This window comes from Pseudophryne corroboree, chromosome 1, assembly GCF_028390025.1.
Source record: "Pseudophryne corroboree isolate aPseCor3 chromosome 1, aPseCor3.hap2, whole genome shotgun sequence".
In the NCBI taxonomy this organism is placed as follows: Eukaryota; Metazoa; Chordata; class Amphibia; order Anura; family Myobatrachidae; genus Pseudophryne; species Pseudophryne corroboree.
Window position 1 is genome coordinate 740,697,952 of NC_086444.1, and position 20,083 is coordinate 740,718,034.

A 20,083-nucleotide genomic window follows, 5' to 3' on the forward strand; every position below is an offset into this window, starting at 1 on the left:
ACAATTTTTGTATTGCATTTAACACTATCTCCCTCTCTAGGGGGGAAGACGGTAGGGCCGATTTGAAAAACCGGCGAGGAGGCACCTCTTCGAATTCCAACTTGTAACCCTGAGACACAATTTCTACTGCCCAGGGATCCACCTGGGAGTGAACCCACATGTGGCTGAAATTCCGAAGACGCGCCCCCACTGGCCCCGACACCGCCAGTGGAGCCCCAGCGTCATGCGGTGGATTTTGCAGAGGCCGGGGAGGATTTCTGTTCCTGGGAACTAGCTGTATTGTGCAGCTTCTTTCCTCTGCCCCTCCCTCTGGCAAGAAAGGACGCACCTCGAACTTTCTTGTTTCTTTGTGAACGAAAGGACTGCATTTGATAATGCGGTGCTCTCTTAGGCTGTGAGGGAACATAAGGCAAAAAATAAGAATTTACTTACCGATAATTCTATTTCTCATAGTCCGTAGTAAGGACCATGGGGAATAGCGGCTCCGCAGGAGACTGGGCACAAAAAGTAAAAGCTTTAGACTAGCTGGTGTGCACTGGCTCCTCCCCCTATGACCCTCCTCCAAGCCTCAATTAAGATACTGTGCCCGGACGAGCGTACATAATAAGGAAGGATCTTGAATCCCGGGTAAGACTCATACCAGCCACACCAATCACACCGTACAACTCGTGATCTGAACCCAGTTAACAGTATGATAACCGTAGGAGCCTCTGAAAAGATGGCTTCCAACAATAAACAACCCGATTTGTTTGTAACAATAACTATATACAAGTATTGCAGACAATCCGCACTTGGGATGGGCGCCCAGCATCCACTACGGACTATGAGAAATAGAATTATCGGTAAGTAAATTCTTATTTTCTCTGACGTCCTAGTGGATGCTGGGAACTCCGTAAGGACCATGGGGATTATACCAAAGCTCCCAAACGGGCGGGAGAGTGCGGATGACTCTGCAGCACCGAATGAGAGAACTCCAGGTCCTCCTCAGCCAGGGTATCAAATTTGTAGAATTTAGCAAACGTGTTTGCCCCTGACCAAGTAGCTGCTCGGCAAAGTTGTAAAGCCGAGACCCCTCGGGCAGCCGCCCAAGATGAGCCCACCTTCCTTGTGGAATGGGCTTTAACAGATTTTGGTTGTGGCAGGCCTGCCACAGAATGTGCAAGTTGAATTGTACTACAAATCCAACGAGCAATCGTCTGCTTAGAAGCAGGAGCACCCAGCTTGTTGGGTGCATACAGTATAAACCTATTTAAACTTTTACTTCTAAGCAGCTCAGGAGAGCCACCTAGCTTGCACCCTTCTCGTTCGGGCACAAAAATCTAACTGAGGCTTGGAGGAGGGTCATAGGGGGAGGAGCCAGTGCACACCAGCTAGTCTAAAGCTTTTACTTTTTGTGCCCAGTCTCTTGCGGAGCCGCTATTCCCCATGGTCCTTACGGAGTTCCCAGCATCCACTAGGACGTCAGAGAAAATTTGACTTTCCAGCCGTAGCTGTGGAGACCAGGTCCGAGAGACCTTCACCGAACAATTCCCCGCCCCTGTAAGGTAAAACCTCCATATGCCGTTTTGAGTCGGCATCACCTGTCCATTGCAGAGTCCACAGGACCCTTCTGGCAGAAATCGACATAGCGTTTATTCTAGAACCCAGCAGACTAATGTCTCTTTGAGCATCTCTCATATAAAGGACAGCGTCTTTAATATGCCCCAGGGTCAATAAAACAGTATCCCTATCTAGGGTATCAAACTCCTCTGATAAGGTATCAGTCCATGCCGCTACTGCACTACAGACCCAGGCCGACGCGATTGCCGGTCTGAGCAAGGTACCTGAATGTGTATAAATGGACTTCAGGGTACCCTCCTGTTTGCGATCAGCAGCATCCTTGAGGGTAGCCGTATCCTGGGACGGCAGGGCTACCTTTTTGGATAAGCGTGTTAAAGCTTTGTCCACCCTAGGGGAGGATTCCCATCGTAACCTGTCCGTTGGCGGGAAAGGATACGCCATAAGAATCCGTTTGGAAATCTGCAGTTTTTTATCTGGAGATTCCCAAGCTTTTTTACATAACTCATTCAGTTCGTGTGAGGGGGGAAAAGTTACCTCAGGTTTCTTTCCCTTATACATATAAACCCTTGTGTCAGGGACAGGGGTTTCCTCTGTGATGTGCAAAACCTCCTTAATTGCTATAATCATATATCGGAGTGATTTAGCCAACTTTGGCTGTAACTTTGCATCATCGTAATCGACACTGGAGTCAGAATCCATGTCGGTATCTGTGTCAACAATTTGGGATAGTGGGCGCTTATGAGACCCCGACGGTCCCTGCGACATAGGATCAGGCACGGCTTGAGACCCTGACTGTCCTAATGCATCAGCCTTGTCTAATCTTTTATGCAAGGAATTTACATTATCATTTAAAACCTTCCACATATCCATCCAATCAGGTGTCGGCGCCGTCGGCGGAGACACCGCATTAATTTGCTCCCGCTCCTCTCCCACATAGCCTTCCACATCAGACATGTCGACACAAGATTACCGACACACCACACACACAGGGAATGTCCTTTCTGAAGACAGTTCCCCCACGAGGCCCTTTGGAGAGACAGAGAGAGAGTATGCCAGCACACACCCCAGCGCTATATAACCCAGGAATAACACAGTAACTTAATGTTAACCCAGTAGCTGCTGTTTATATACTTTTTTGCGCCTAATTATGTGCCCCCCCCCCTCTCTTTTCAACCCTCTTCTACCGTGTATCAGCAGGGGAGAGCCTGGGGAGCTTCCTCTCAGCGTGCTGTGGAGAAAAAATGGCGCTGGTGAGTGCTGAGGGAGAAGCCCCGCCCCCTCGGCGGCAGGCTTCTGTCCCGCTTAAATTTTATTTCTTTGGCGGGGGCTCCTACATATATACAGTGCCCAGCTGTATATATGTGTACATTTACCAGAATGAGGTCCCAAATGCTGCCCAGAGCGCCCCCCCCCCAGCGCCCTGCACCCTAACAGTGACCGGAGTATGTGTAGGTGTGTGGAGCAATGGCGCACAGCTGCAGTGCTGTGCGTTACCTCCAGTGAAGATCACGAAGTCTTCTGCCGCCTGTGAAGTCTTCTTGCGTCTCATACTCACCCGGCTTCAGTCTTCCGGCACTGCGAGGGGGACGGCGGCGCGGCTCTGGGACGGACGGCGAGGGCGAGATCCTGCGTACAGATCCCTCTGGAGCTAATGGTGTCCAGTAGCCTAAGAAGCAGGACCTAGCTTCAGAGAGTAGGGCTGTTTCTCTCCCCTCAGTCCCACGATGCAGGGAGTCTGTTGCCAGCAGAGCTCCCTGAAAATTAAAAACCTAACAAAAAACTTTCTATCAGCAAACTCAGGAGAGCTCACTGAAAAGCACCCAGCTCCTCTGGGCACAGAATCAAACTAAGGTCTGGAGGAGGGGCAGAGAGGGAGGAGCCAGTACACACCAGGAACTAAATTCTTTCTTAAAGTGCCCATGTCTCCTGCGGAGCCCGTCTCTCCCCATGGTCCTTACAGAGTCCCCAGCATCCTCTAGGACATTAGAGAAAATATATTTTAAGTAAAATAAAGACAGGTAGCTAACCCCTACTCTCCTTCCCCCAGATGATGTATGATGCAGTACCTAGTCTTTCCTTAGGCCTTTGAGTGTCTTTCCAAACGGACTCTGAAAAATATATATCACTGGAAGGTATTCTGACATGTGACATCTACATCCTCAGTTGCAAATATCAGTATAAATTCTGACATTAAAATGTTTTCAATATTTCCAAATGAGGATCCAAAAGTGCCTTCCATTACCAACCTTTGCATAGAAGCTAGGATGAAAGTTTCTCTGTCCTGGGTGCAATTATTGATCCTAACATCTATTGACGCTATACACCCCTTTGTGCTATCTGTAGAATAATCTTTGAAACATGGGAGGGAGATCTGGACTGTATTACAGGTTGAGTATCCCATATCCAAATATTCCGAAATACGGACTTTTTTTTAGTGAGAGTGAGATAGTGAAACCTTTGTTTTTTGATGGCTCAATGTACACAAACTTTGTTTAATACACAAAGTTGTTAAAAATATTGTATTAAATGTCCTTCAGGCTGTGTATATAAGGTGTATATGAAACATAAATGAATTGTGTGAATGTACACACACTTTGTTTAATGCAAAAAGTTATAAAAAAATATTGGCTAAAATGACCTTCAGGCTGTGTGTATATGGTGTATATGAAACATAAATGCATTCTGTGCTTAGATTTAGGTCCCATCACCATGATATCTCATTATGGTATGCAATTATTCCAAAATACGGAAAAATCCCATATCCAAAATACCTCTGGTCCCAAGCATTTTGGATAAGGGAGACTCAACCTGTAGTAGTATTTCTCCTTTAATACTGTATGGCAGACATTACAATGGTATGTACCCAAGCAACAATAGAGGGGGGCTCCAAAGAAAAAGACACATAATACGGTAGCCCAACATGGGGTGCAAGGAAAATTCAGCTTTGTTTGTGGTCTTAAGATGCCAGTTAAATGGTTGATCATTGCTACTAATTGAATTGTACCCCTAAAGTCTTCTGTCCTGGATAAGTATAGTTATTGCTCTTCTGAGTTCAATTGCATTCAAGTTCATATTTTTTACATTGATTGCGTGTTAGTGAAAAATATGCTAGCAGAAATTCTTGGTCAATATGAAATATAGATACAACTTTTGGTTATAAAGTTAGATTCACTAAAACTCTCTCCTTCCTTAGTAATGACTGTAACTCTCCAACTCTTTTAGGCAGAAAAAAAAATGTCTGGCTTCAGACAGTGGCGGAAACCGGACCGAACACAAATGACCCAGGCCATTATCCAATTAGCTGCAGTAATTTACTTAAGCTAATGGATTCGCCAGGGGCTATCCAATTAGCTACGATACCCGGCACTTATCGGGAATTATGCTTCGGGTGCCTCAAGCAGATCCTTTTTTCCCTGCAATAACACATGGGTCTGGATACTTATCCCAGATCCTGTGTGTTATCAGCTGAAAACAGAGCATTTGTCGGCCAATGAAAACAGGCTATAATTGGATAGCCCGATAAAGGCCTGTTTTTATCAGCTAAAAAATGCGTGCATCTAATTAGATACCCCCCTCTAATAGTGAGGTCAATTATCTTCACCATTTAATCAACGGAAAGCAATTCTTCTGGGGTCAATGTGGTCTCCAATAAAATACTCAGCAGAAATACTTATATTTTAAATGTGAATAAGGAAAGACTTTATGAAGTCCATTCCATAAAAAAAAATAATCAAGGATGTGTGCAATAATTGCTTTAAATGTATTGGTTTTAGATTCACACAATGTTATTTCTGTGACCATGTACTGTATTGTGTGTTGCGTTTTCTTTGTGAAGAGGTTAGCTTTCCCAATCTGCAGCACAGAACTGGTCAACAGTATTAACCTATGGGTGCACAAAGAATATTGTTTAGGTCTTTAGCCTTACGTTTTGCCACCACTTCTTGGTTGTTGTTGATAATCTAAAGTTGAGCCCTAGAGTGGCCTATTTGTAGTCCTACAGTGCTAACAGTTCGCAGTAAACAATATTGTGCAAAGGAAACGACCCCTACAGTGAAGAAATACATGAAAAAAAGTTGATGTTCTTTCCTTACTGTTGGATCAGTAATTGATGTGCGAAGTACTATTTTTCTGACAGCATTACCCTGTTCTTCAGGATACAGAAACATAGCCAGATCTGTCGGTAACAAATTGGCCCACACCCATCACCTTTTCATTTCCAACTCTCTGAATCTACTAGCCATGACAGAAAGCTGGGTTTCCCCCTGACACCACGTGGTGGTGTTGGGATCTTTCTATCCTTCAGTTACTCCTACTAACTCATACACCAGAATCTTCCCTTACTTTTTATACATTTGAGGTCCACGCTATATGCCTCGTTCAACCTGTTCACCTTCCAGTAGCTGTCATTTACTGTTCACCTGGCAGTGGAGGAAATTACGCTCTAAATCTGACTAACATCACTTTCAAGTTTATGTTCCCATTCTCTAGCGCTGCACTTTCAGTCTCTAAACAATCGTGCTTCAAGAACATCATCTCCTCCCAATCCTCAAACCCATTATGTATCTTTGCTACGGCCAACCCCCTCCTCTGTCCACCCCCACCTCGACTCCCTTTTACCTTGTGTGTGAATGGGAATTATTATGGCATCTTTTGTCAGGATCCCGGCTGTCACAATGTCGGAATCCCAACAGGCGGTAAAATAGTGCCGCCGGAATACCGACGCCACTGGCTTTTCTCCCTCTGTGGGTGTCCACGACACCCATAGAGGGAAAATAGATCCTGTGGGGAACACAGTGAGCCACCGTGCCCGCAGTGTGGTGAGCACAGCGAGCTCCAAAGGGGCTTTCTATCGCTCACCTTGTTGCCAGCATACTGGTGGCCGGGATCCCGCTGTCGGGATCACGACAGCCGGGATCCTGTCCGCCGGTAATAGGTATGTATTCCCTTTGAAGTGTTCTGGCATACAGAAGTCTTTCCTGGCAATTGCATATATGTCTCTAAGTTGGTTTACTATTACCAATCATGCTTTTAAAGCTTCTGCTGGGAGGTAATCAATGCATTATGCTTTTCCATTCTTCAGCTTTTTAATTGCTTATATTATAATTTTGTCTGTATTTGGAGGGTTATCCAAAATGTCACTACAATATTTAAGCTCATTATTTTCTAGTAACTCAGTTTCTAACTCTTCAGATCTTGGGTAATTTAATAGGTGCTTAAAGCAGAGGTTCTAAAACACAGTCCTCAAGGCACCCCAACGGTCCAGGTTTTAAGTTTATCCATGCTCGACCACAGGACTTAATAAGCATCTCAGTCAATTTGATTTAACCATCTGTGATGAGCCATGGAAATACTTCAAACCTGGACTGCTGGGGTGCCTGGATGACCGCATTTGAGAACCTCTGGCTTAAAGTGTTCTTGCAATCTTTCAAGTTTGCTGCTCATTAATTTAATATGTTGGCCATTGAGATCTTTGATGGTTGTGGTGGAGGTTCTAAATTTTCCATTGCAGCTGCATAATATGATGCGCAGCAGCTGTGAATCATGCTTTCTACTGACCTATTCCATTTCTTGGGCTTTACCTTTCCACCATGCTTTTTTACCTGCTTGGCATAAGTTTATAAACAACATCCAGCAAAATATTAACATCAATTATACACTTAATGCTACTGAGAACACGAGACAGCAACTGCAGAGAACAACAAGCTGGATTTAGACCCAGTAGAGGATGCAGTGACCATATTTTCGCTATCAGGAAAATGCTCGAATGAGGTCTACAATCAAAAGAAAGAACTTTTTGTAGTTTTTGTAAAGTTTAAATATGCCTTTGACAAATCTAAAATTTATCTTGCAAGAATGCAATAGCACAAGCCTCTGTACTACTTACACACTGGGACACGACTCAGGAGGACTGTGTGTGTGTGTGTCTCTCTAGAACCGAAACCTGATACTCCTGTGTCAATGCCTGTACTGCATACTATTCTCACATTCTGGCTACCTGGTTCTGCCGCTGCAGAAGAGGGAGAGCTAGTGATGTCAGTGTGCTTCGGCCTGATAGATGGGGGCCCGGGGTACAGTATATCCTGCCCCCACCTTAATCTGTCTTATGCCTGTCAGGGTCTGCTCCAATTTTACACTGACTACAGGATACACAGTGCTGGAAGCATTACCCCACTCCACCCCCAACTGATGTGTGTGCAGTGCAGTAAATACAAGTCAAGATGCAGGCGGTCTGGACATGCGGCCAAAAGGCAGACACCGGAACTCTTACACCTGTACTGTTAGCATACAGAGGGGAGGTTAGGTTTAGGCACCCCCAGGGATGTTTAGGGTTAGGCTGTGGCTTGAAGTTAGAGTGGATTGGGGGAGGGAAAGTATACTTACCTGTTGGGACTCTATCCATCGGGATGCCACGGTCAGTATTCTGACCACCGTCATCCCGAACACTGGACAAGCAGTTCACACCCTTCTGTACTAGGCACCTAGAGGGTGAAGAACATTTCATTGCTAAACCAACATTGTACAGCTTGGATACATCCAGGCAGCCTCAACATTCTATAATCATCAACCACTATTATTATAAGCTTTGTCTAAGCAGCACTGACCATATCACATTTAAACTAGTAACTTTGGTGATATAAAGATATTTGTATAGTTGGTACCTTTTTACAGCTGCCTTTGTAGAAAGTCAATGCCTCGTACAGATGGCAATATGGACGAGATCTCTTTCCTTTTCCCACGTAAAATACAGCTCTGACAAAAGTGCGGAAGCAGTCATGTTGGGAAATATTATGATAATGTGATGGAAGATTCCGAGTAACCCTTAAGAAAGAACATGGATATAGTTATTATAAAGCACTCACTGAGGAGGTTTGTATTACAGGATTGATTAGCAGCATACATTTACTTTTAATATTTCTGATACTAGAAACACAGATTCACAGATTCTAGGGTACATAATTACATATGTTTAACAGTTGATGTTATGTCTATATCTTAGTGATCAAATATATGTACTGTATGTATTTACAATTTGTGAGGTAAAACCTCCCATAAGAGAGATATATATATATATATATATTTTTTTTTTTTTATTTATTTATATATATATATATATATATATATATATATATATATATATATATATATGTAGGATCTTGATCCAGGCTCAAAGCTTTGACCTTCTTCACAAGATGCATAGCGCCGCCTCCTCTATAACCCCGCCTCCGTGCACAGGAGCTCAGTTTTTGTTAACCAATCCAATGCAGTAGCAGGCAAAAGTGACGACAACTGTTAGTAGCCACAAACACCACACACTCACGACAGGAGAGGGTGTCAGCGGCTAATGCCATACCAACCCAAAGAAGCTAAGTGCGTCAGGGTGGGCGCATTGTGGAGCCCAGTGTACCTCGCAGAAAGAGATTTAACAAAGATAAGTTCTTACCATAAATCTCGTTTTCTGCTGCAGGGTACACTGGGCTCCACAGGGAATGACATTGGGGATGTCCTAAAGCAGTTCCTTATGAGAGGGGACGCACCGTAGCGGCCACAAGAACCCTGCGTCCAAAGGAAGCATCCTGGGAGTCGGAAGTATCGAAGGCATAAAACTTTATGAACGTGTTCACTGAGCACCACGTAGCCGCCTTACACAATTTGTTTAAGGGTCGCACCACGGCAGGCCGCCCAAGAAGGTCCAACTGACCGAGTAGAATGGGCCTTTATAGTAGCAGGAGCTGGAAGACCAGCCTGTACATGAGCATGTGCAATCACCATTCTAATCCATCTGGCCAGGGTCTGCTTGTGAACAGGCCAGCCACGTTTGTGAAAACCAAACAGAACAAGGAGAGAATCCGACTTCCTAATGGAAGCTGTCCTCTTCACGTAGATACGGAGAGCCCGTACCACATCCAAAGACCTTTCTTTGCAAGACAAATTGGGAGAGGCCAAGGCCGGAACCACGATCTCCTAATTAAGGTGGAAAGAAGACACCACCTTAGGCAAATATCCAGGACGTGTTCTAAAAGCCGCACGATCACGGTGAAAAATCAGATAGGGAGACCTACAAGACAAGGCACCCAAATCTGACACCCGTCTAGCGGAAGCAATAGCTAGCAGAAACACTACCTTAAGAGTAAGCCACTTAAGGTCAGCAGATTCAAGAGGCTCAAACGAAGACCCTTGCAATGCCACCAGAATCACCGACAAGTCCCAAAAGGGCCACAGGCGGGACGTAAGGAGGTTGAATCCGCAACACACCATGAGTGAAGGTATACACATTAGGCAATGTCGAAATTTTTCTCTGAAACTAAACCGAAAAGGCAGAAATATGAACCTTGATGGAGGCCAGACGAAGGCCCAAGTCCAGGCCTTGTTGTAGAAAGTCCAAAAGTTTGCCCGTACTAAACGTGTAAGCGTCATGATTGTTAGATGCGCACCAAGCAAAGTAAGAATTCCAGACCCTATGATAAATCTGGGCAGAAGCCGGTTTCTGGGCCTTCAACATGGTCTGAATGACCGCCTCTGAAAATTATTTGGCCCTTAAGACGGAAGCTTCAAGAGCCACACCGTCAAAGCCAATCCTGATATACAGGGGCCCTGAACGAGGAGATCTGGGCGCTGCAGAAGTAAAAGGGGCCGCTCTATCAAGAGACCCTAAAGGTCTGAAAACCAATGCCGTCTGGGCCACGCTGGAGCGAGCAGAAGTAGGATTCCTCCTTCTTGTTTTAACTTCCTTATTACTCTGGGAAGGAGTGACACCGGAGGGAACACGTACGGCAGCCGAAAGTTCCATGGAATTACAAGTGCATCTACGAACGCTGCTTGAGGATCCCTTGTCCTTGCTCCGAAGACCAGAACCTTGTGATTGTGTCGAGACGCCATCAGGTCCACATCTGGAAGGCCCCACTTGTCCACGAGGAGTTGAAAAACTTCTGGATGGAGGATCCACCCTCTGGCGTGTTAATCCTGATGATTGAGAAAGTCTGTTTCCCAGTTTAGGACCCCCGAAATGAACACTGCCGATATGGCTGGTAGATGGCATTCCGCCCACTGAAGAATCCGTGATACTTCCCTCATTGCCATGCGGCTTCGAGTGCCGCCTTGATGATTTATGTCAGACTGTACTTGAGCAGGTCTGTTCTGTATTAGATGCTGGGCCAAGTTCAATGAGTTGAACACCGCCTGCAATTCCAGAATGTTTATCGGGAGGAGAGACTCCTCCTTGGTCCACCAACCCTGAAGGGAGTGTTGCTCCAACACCGCTCCCCAACCCCTCAGACTGGCGTCCGTCGTCAGAAGGACTCAGTTGGAGATCCAGAAGGGACAACCCCTGCTCAAGCATTGGTCCTGAAGCCACCAGCTCAGTGACAGGTGGACCTCCGTAGATAATGAGATTATATGAGATCTGATCCGGTGAGGTAGGCCGTCCCACTTGGCTAGAATCAGCCTCTGGAGAGGGCGGGAATGGAACTGAGCGTACTCCACCATGTCGAAAGCCGACACCATGAGACCTAGCACTTGCATTGCCGAATGTATCGACACTTGCGGACGAGATAGGAAGCATCAAATCCTGTCCTGAAGCTTCAGGACTTTCTCCTGAGACAAGAACCACTGGTTGTGTGTGTCCAACAACGCTCCCAGGTGCACCATGCTCCGAGCAGGGACCAGGGAGGATTTCTTCCAGTTGATGAGCCACCCGTGGGCTTGCAGAAACCGGATAGTCAAAACTAGATGACGTAGGAGAATCTCTGGGGAATTTACCAGGATCAACAAGTCGTCCAAGTACGGTAGGATCCTGACCCCTTGACGGCGGAGTACAGCCGTCATTACCACCATAACTTTGGTGAAGACTCGCGGAGCCATGGTCAAACCAAAAGGTAACGCCCAAAACTGGTAATGGAGGTTGCCAACCGCAAACCTCAGGTACTGCTGATGCGACACTGCAATGGGAATATGCAGGTAAGCATCCTGTATGTCCAGTGAGACCATATAGTCCCCAGGCTCCAAGGCTAGAACAATAGAGCGAACAGTTTCCATACGAAACTTGGAGACCTTCACAAACTTGTTCAGGGACTTGAGATTGAGAATGGGCCGGGAAGACCCATTTGGTATCGGGACTAGGAACAGCAGTGAATAGAACCCCTTGCCTCTCTGAGCCAGAGGCACCTGCACTACCACTTCTGTGTCCAGGAGGGACTGTTCAACCGAATGAAGAGTCTTTGCCTTCACCTTATCCAAAAGGATGTCTGTCAGTCAAAATCAATGAGGGGGACGATTCTTGAAGTATACGGCGTAACCTCGAGTGACGGCTTCCCATTCCCAGGCATCAGAAGTGGTCTTCAACCATTCCTGGGTAAACCCTAGAAGTTGGCCCCCACCCTGGGATCCCCCAAAGGGAGGCCCGCTCCGTCATGCGGCAGGCTTGTCAGTCTTGGAAGCAGGCTGATGGGCAGCCCAGGCCAGTTTGGGTTTGGGCTTATTGGGTTTGGAAGTGCAAACCTGTTTTGGGTATGCCTGACCTTTTGTTTTCCCTGAAGGACGAAAGGAAGTACTTTTAGCCTTCGGCACCGAAGAAGTAGTACTACGAAGACATGCTGTTTTAGCAGACGCTAAGTTAGCCACTATCTTGTCAAGGTTTTCTCTGAAAAGAATGTCTCTTTTGAAGGGGAGTAGCCCCAGGGTTTTCTTAGAGTCCATGTCCACAGACCAGGACCTTAACCAGAGAATTCGGCGAGCCAAAATGGATGTAGTAGAAGCCTTGGCCGCCAGAATACTGGCATCAGAAGCCGCCTCTTTAATGTAAAAAGACGCTGTAACAATATATGATAGGCACTGTCTAGCATGATCAGAAGCATTGGAAAACAACTCCGCCTCCAGCTCCTGAGCCCAGGCTTCCACAGCTTCTGCAGCCCATGTTGCTGCAATAGTGGGCCTATGCACCGCACCGTTCAGGGTGTAGATTGCCTTCAAACAACTCTCCACACACTTGTCCGTCGGCGCTCTCAAGGACGTGGCAGTAGTTACAGGCAGAGCTGAGGAAACTACCAGCCGCGCCACTTGCGAATCCACTGGCAGTGGAGTTTCCCAATTTTTACTAAGCTCTGCAGCGAGGGGGTAGTGAGCCAGCATCTTCTTGTGAGGCGAAAACTTCTTTCCTGGATTTTCCCAGGACTCCTGATAGCCTCTAACAAGTCAGGAACATCCACCTGCAAAACAACTTCCCCATCAGAAGCATCAGGATCAGAATCTGTGGGGTCCGTATAAGCGCCATCCTCATCAGACGAGGTGTCTGGGACATGAGTGGATTGTGAGGAAGTAGTTGCCCGCTTAGAGGACCCCTTGGTCTTAGGCGGGCAAGAGTTAGACTTTTGAGTAGTCAGTGATTGGTTCAATTGCTGTAACTGGTTGGACAGTTGATCTGCCCATGGCGGATTAACCGCGGGGACCATAAGCGGTTGTACCGGTACAGGAGGTTCCATAGGGGGCGTTAGTCTAGTTACCAGCTTATTTAATAGCGTGGAGAAGGTAGCCCAAGGTGGGTCATTATGCACCCCCGTTGCTACAATCCCACTGGGGGGCAAGGAACCCCCAGAACCTGAACCCTCAGCTGCTGTGTTATCCTCAAATGTGTCTGCAGCGTGAACACCACGCAGTGTGGGATCAGCCCCAGCTCCGTTGCCCTTTGTAGCTGACATAATCCAAAGCTCAATGCAAGGCAACACAGTACAATTATCTGCAGCAAAATACCTGACAAGAACCCCCTGTGCTGTGTATCAGCACAAACAGGGGATTCAAGAGGTATATCGTGACAAACTCACAGAGAAAAATACACACTGAGTATATCCTGTGAAATGCCTATATTATGGTAAAACTGACACACTTAGTCCCCTCAGGTAATAGAATATAGGGATAGAAATCTGAGTGAGACACACGAAATGGAGTTCACACAGCAGCTACATGCACACACACAGAGTCACAGTTTGTACAATGCAGAAATTATGACATGCAATAAAACTGCACTGGACTAGCAATACAGAGTAGTACTATGTATAGCTATAAAATGAATTAGATATAACAATGCACAGTAAAGACTGGATGTATATCACAGGGTACTTGTACTAAATAACCCTGACTAAATGCACTTTTTCTTAACTAACACTGTCAGCAGACATGTAGAATACTTAAGTGTCCTGTAACATGCACAGCGCTGACAGGCAGATGGCTTTACAGAGGAGGATTTGCCCAGACAGTCCCAGGAACAGTGTTGCTCTGTGTAATGGCGCCCAAACACTGACTGGGAGTGAGGGAGAGAGAGATATGCAGCTCCAGGGCGGGAACATTTACTCTAAATGGCGCCCTGGGGCTGGGGGAGGGGCTACAGGTCAAAACCTTATCCCCCTGCTGGACTTCACCAACGGGTACTGGGGGTTTAAGAAAACGTTTTTTGAGAGAAAACCGACCTGTGCTCATGACCTGGTGGTCTAGTGGGGTTTCTGTACTGCCACAGTGTCCACCAGCCGCGCGGGATCGCGATTTACAGCGGGTCCCGTTGCGGGGACCCCTTACCTCCTCCCTGTAGTGCGGCCACGCGGTCTGGGAGAGCAGCGGTCGTGTGTGTGACTAACTTCAGAAGAAAACCGGAGCCTCCACTGTAGGTACCCGGCAACCAGGGCGCGGGAGTGTACAGCGCCGCTGGGGGAGGTGATGGAGCTGCAGCAGGAGATGTCTCACTGACATCTAACACTGTCAGTGTCTCTACTGTAACCCTTGAAGTCTTCAAATTTCTTAAAAAGCTTCTTTTAGGGCTGCTGGAGCAGCACCCCTGTTAAGTGCCTGCTTACTGCAAGGCACCAACTATAAAACTGAGCTCCTGTGCACGGTGGCGGGGTTATAGAGGAGGCGGCGCTATGCATCTTGGGAAGAAGGTCAAAGCTTTGAGTCTGTTGGTGCCTCGGATCAAGATCCTACTGTACACCCCAATGTCATTCCCTGTGGAGCCCAGTGTACCCCGCAGCAGAAAACTGGTTATATATATATGATATACTGTAGGTGTTTGCGTTGGTATATATGTAAATTGGTGGCCAGTGCTGTAAAGAAGGTTCTGGAAGCTCCTTGCGCTCTTAGCCATCAATCACCTAGCACGAAAAGAGGCGACTGCCATTGGGTGGGGCATTACCTCAGGAGCTGAGGGTATAAAAGAGCTATCAGTTACAGCTGACAGTCAGACGGGCATTCCCCCTCCAGAGCTAACCTTCTCGATGTCCTGTGCTGGCCAGGAGCTGTATATGGAGATGTAATCTGGGCAGCCAGGCACTGGGGAGAGTGGAGCCAGAGAGGGCATTGTGGAGGTACTGCTAGTGGGTAGGGTAGGGTAGGAAGTGGCTTTTGGTGCCTGCAGAATGGAGACTGTGGAATGCGATGCCGGTGGCTGGAAGTAGCTAGCCGACAAGGAGGATGGAGCTGGCTTAGTATTCAAACTGAGCTCCCACTACCACCAATGGCTAAGAATATGTGACCTAATGGGGGAGTGACTCCAGCCGTCCCTGGGAAGCTACAGCTGGGTTGCAAGACACAGAACCGCACACTGCATGGCACACCACAATATCTAAGGGAAGACAAGTCATAGCTATCCATTACCTTTGCTGCAAAGGATCCCGGGATCTTGGATAGTGCAGTATAAGCTATCCCTATCGGTAACCATATACAACCTGTGCTTAAGCTGGACAGTGGAGCTCAGTCAGAGAAGTTATGCCAGAACTTTAATATTAGAACAGAGATTTTTTTTATTTTTATCTGAGATTTTTTTAATTTTCTTTTATCTGCTGTACACCAGTGGTTCCCAAACGTTTTCCAATCACAGCGCCCTAGAGTTTTCAGCATTGTTTTCACTGCACCCCTAGGCCAAAAGTTTCTTATTGAGATATTTAGAAAGTAATATTAAATTAAGTAAATTGTATTTATAAGTCATTCTTAGGTTCAATTGTGTGGTGAGGGACAAGATTTTCTTGTTTGTCCACATATGTTATGATTGACAGCCACCAGCACTGTTTTTGCATATTACATTGACCATACATAATATGAATTGGTGTTGGACCACCAACCCGAGGCACCCCAGAGTGCCGTGGCGCACAGTTTGAGAACCACTGTTGTACACATTAAGACTGGTCTGCCAGACTGTAAAATCTTTAACTGGTGGTGCACCACCTAGTGACTGAAAGTAGTACAGGTTGAGTATCCCTTATCCAAAATGCTTGGGACCAGAGGTATTTTGGATATCGGATTTTTCCGTATTTTGGAATAATTGCATACCATAATGAGATATCATGGTGATGGGACCCAAGTCTAAGCACAGAATGCATTTATGTTACATATACAGTTTATACACACAGCCTGAAGGTCATTTTAGCTAATATTTTTTATAACTTTGTGCATTAAACAAAGTGTGTCTACATTCACACAATTCATTTATGTTTCATATACACCTTATACACGCAGCCTGAAGGTCATTTAATACAATATTTATAAAAACTTTGTGTGTTAAACCAAGTTTGTGTACATTGAGCCATCAGAAAACAAAGGTTTCACTATCTCACTCAAAAAAGTCCGTATTTCGGAATATTTGGATATGGGATACTCAACCTGTATATCATTTCAAAGGGAGCTAACATGATCTCTGGCAATACATATTTACAGGTAAAGTAGAGATAGCACTTTTGCTATTGCAGCCAGCAGGGACTTGAAGGAAGTGGTACAGTGAAGAGTGGCAGAGGACAAGTTATTAACCCCTTAAATCTGTCACCCTGTATCGCAATAGAAGCAGTACAACTGCCAAAACACTAAAGAAAAAAAGACCCAAATACAGATGGAGCAGCATTCATCCAGTGCGGCTCCACTGCATACGTGCACTACTGGCGTCACTAGGCGATGAGTCTGCCTAGCCCCACCGGGAGTGCACAGAGACGCTCCCATTCTAGTGAATGGGGCGTGTGTGCGCCCCAGACGCGGCAATAGACAGAGCCATGATTAGCGTAGCTCCACCTGTAACGTACATCCTATTGGAGTTATTCTTGTACACCCAACCATCTAAATATATGCATATATAGACAAATCTGCCACGTCTATGTACTTGTGCACAAAGGAAAGGCTATTGTTTCAGGTATATGTACTCATATAGGACAATAGTTTAATGAAATATATGTACAATTCTGTATAAGAAAAACATTGTTGGCATGGGAGTTGTTGGGACTCATGGTGTTTTACAGTATATATGAAGATTACAAGATTCCTGAAGATCAAAGGCCAGAAATAAACTACTTACTGATGAGTAACTTCCTGATTGTGGTGTAAGTGGTGAATTAAACATAACGTACACTTGTTTATGATACTAATGTAAGGGGTATAAAATAGTTACTCATTTATTAGGGTTTTCCCAAGTAGGCCACATAGCGAGATCAGGACATTAATAGTTGGGTGGAAGAACATAGTCTAAATATTAGCCCACTTTTCCAGTGTAGATCAGGGTGGGTTACATAGATAAAAGGTTCCATCCATGTAGAATCGGAGCTTGTCAGTCTTACCTTTGCTATTGATGACTGTCTCTATCTTGGCAGTTCACCTGCTAGCCAGCTGTATTGTGTACTTAGATCTATGGTGCTACTTGTTACTTGTATCCTATTTATGTTTATGTTTTGGCTATTGTGATGTTCTGTTTTACCCTGTTCTGTCTGTTGTCTTTGTATGGCGCTGCGGACCACTTGTGGCACCATATAAAGTATAATTGGTGTAAGCGGGTACACTCTTATGCAGTGCAAGAGCGTACCCACTGACACACTAGTCAAGGTTATGATGAGCATTGCCTCATCTATATGTATGGCATGGAGAAAAATGCCGTCCAGCATGGGGATAGCTCTTAATACTGAAGAACAGGATTTCCACGCTCCTGGTTAACTATAGTCACTCTAGTCATGGCTAGAATAGCATATTACTGATATCGACACTCTATCTTCCCTGCCCCACTGATTTGTGGATTTTGCCCAAGCCAGCTGCAATAGTGCTGGTATTGTTTATTTGAGAGGAAGGATGTTTATATAAATTTAATTAAAAAAATGTCTAGATCATTTGAATGGATGTGATAATCTTGCTCCTGACAGGCATAACGGTGTCTGCTTCCACCCCTACATTCTATGTAAGGTGCATGGGAAGCAATTGTTCTACTTGCGCAGGCTTGCCTCATTCATCCCGTTTCACATCTCTAAGTGTATTGATGTTCAACAGAAAGATACGTATAAGTCTGCATACTGACTTCTATATATGTTTTTTTATAATGCATGCTCCGTAATTAATGTGTATTTAGCGCTTTAGAGTTGTACAGAAGACCAACTCTACACCAGTCCTTGTGCTCAATACCACTGAAGTATTAAAAAAGAAAAAGTCCCTGCATTGGTTTCATTGTTCTTTGCATCCATCACATGTATACTTAGAGCCCCAAGTGAGGTGCACTTATTCTCAAATCAATTCCCGGAGGTGGATGGGCCAACGATATGGCTGCTTTTATCTGAGCTCCTATATAACTACACAAACCAAAATTAATAGGGGCCTTTTTGCTGGGTGTGGGGACCCTGAGGATTATAGCAGGCAAGCGGCAGAACATCGTCTGGCTCTCTGCAGCAGCCAAATCTTGGAAGCCTAAGGACTCATCTGCAGTAGCGACAGTTATCTTAATATCCTTGCCCGTCTACACTGCCAGCATATACCGCTCAGCCAGCAGCCTCTCTACTTGCACCAGGGGACAGAGAACAGACTGCTTCCCCCTCCTGCATAAGTGCCTGCAATTCTCCTGTGCATTGGAGTGCAGTGAATGAAGGCAAAGACGCCTGCAGCTGGTGACCCTTGAGCTGCATAGACGTGGTGGCCACAACTATCTGCTTACCACTCTTGACAACTAAAAAATAAGAATTTACTTACCGATAATTCTATTTCTCATAGTCCGTAGTGGATGCTGGGGACTCCGTAAGGACCATGGGGGATAGCGGCTCCGCAGGAGACTGGGCACAAAAGTAAAAGCTTTAGGACTACCTGGTGTGCACTGGCTCCTCCCCCCATGACCCTCCTCCAAGCCTCAGTTAGGATACTGTGCCCGGACGAGCGTACACAATAAGGAAGGATATTGAATCCCGGGTAAGACTCATACCAGCCACACCAATCACACCGTACAACCTGTGATCTGAACCCAGTTAACAGCATGATAACAGAGGAGCCTCTGAAAAGATGGCTCACAACAATAATAACCCGATTTTTGTAACAATAACTATGTACAAGTATTGCAGACAATCCGCACTTGGGATGGGCGCCCAGCATCCACTACGGACTATGAGAAATAGAATTATCAGTAAGTAAATTCTTATTTTCTCTAACGTCCTAAGTGGATGCTGGGGACTCCGTAAGGACCATGGGGATTATACCAAAGCTCCCAAACGGGCGGGAGAGTGCGGATGACTCTGCAGCACCGAATGAGAGAACTCCAGGTCCTCCTCAGCCAGGGTATCAAATTTGTAGAATTTAGCAAACGTGTTTGCCCCTGACCAAGTAGCTGCTCGGCAAAGTTGTAAAGCCGAGACCCCTCGGGCAGCCGCCCAAGATGAGCCCACCTTCCTTGTGGAATGGGCATTTACAGATTTTGGCTGTGGCAGGCCTGCCACAGAATGTGCAAGCTGAATTGTACTATAAATCCAGCGAGCAATAGTCTGCTTAGAAGCAGGAGCACCCAGCTTGTTGGGTGCATACAGGATAACAGCGAGTCAGATTTTCTGACTCCAGCCGTCCTGGAAACATATATTTTCAGGGCCCTGACAACGTCTAGCAACTTGGAGTCCTCCAAGTCCCTAGTAGCCGCAGGCACCACCATAGGTTGGTTCAGGTGAAACGCTGAAACCACCTTAGGGAGTAACTGAGGACGAGTCCTCAATTCCGCCCTGTCCGAATGGAAAATCAGATAAGGGCTTTTACAGGATAAAGCCACCAATTCTGACGCGCGCCTGGCACAGGCCAGGGCCAACAGCATGACCACTTTCCATGTGAGATATTTTAACTCCACAGATTTAAGTGGTTCAAACCAATGTGACTTTTGGAACCCAAAAAACTACATTGAGATCCCAAGGTGCCACTGGAGGCACAAAAGGAGGCTGTATATGCAGTACCCCTTTTACAAACGTCTGAACTTCAGGGACTGAAGCTAGTTCTTTTTGGAAGAAAATTGACAGGGCCGAAATTTGAACCTTAATGGACCCCAATTTCAGGCCCATAGACACTCCTGTTTGCAGGAAATGTAGGAATCGACCCATTTGAATTTCCTCCGTCGGGCCTTACTGGCCTCGCACCACGCAACATATTTTCGCCAAATGCGGTGATAATGTTTTTCAGTTACATCCTTCCTGGCTTTGATCAGGATAGGGATGACTTCATCCGGAATGCCTTTTTCCTTCAGGATCCGGCGCTCAACCGCCATGCCGTCAAACGCAGTCGCGGTAAG

The 20,083-nt window shown here is 46.0% G+C and overlaps 1 protein-coding gene across 1 annotated transcript in view; it reads right to left on the reverse strand.

The window, feature by feature from the left end:
• Window positions 1–20,083, reverse strand: part of ANKLE1 (ankyrin repeat and LEM domain containing 1) — a 172,345-nt gene that overhangs the window by 41,292 nt on the left and 110,970 nt on the right. Inside the window, exon 7 of the mRNA XM_063916311.1 lies at window positions 8,220–8,379. Within this exon, the coding sequence (XP_063772381.1) occupies window positions 8,220–8,379 (160 nt within the window). The remainder of the gene's footprint in view (window positions 1–8,219; window positions 8,380–20,083) is intronic.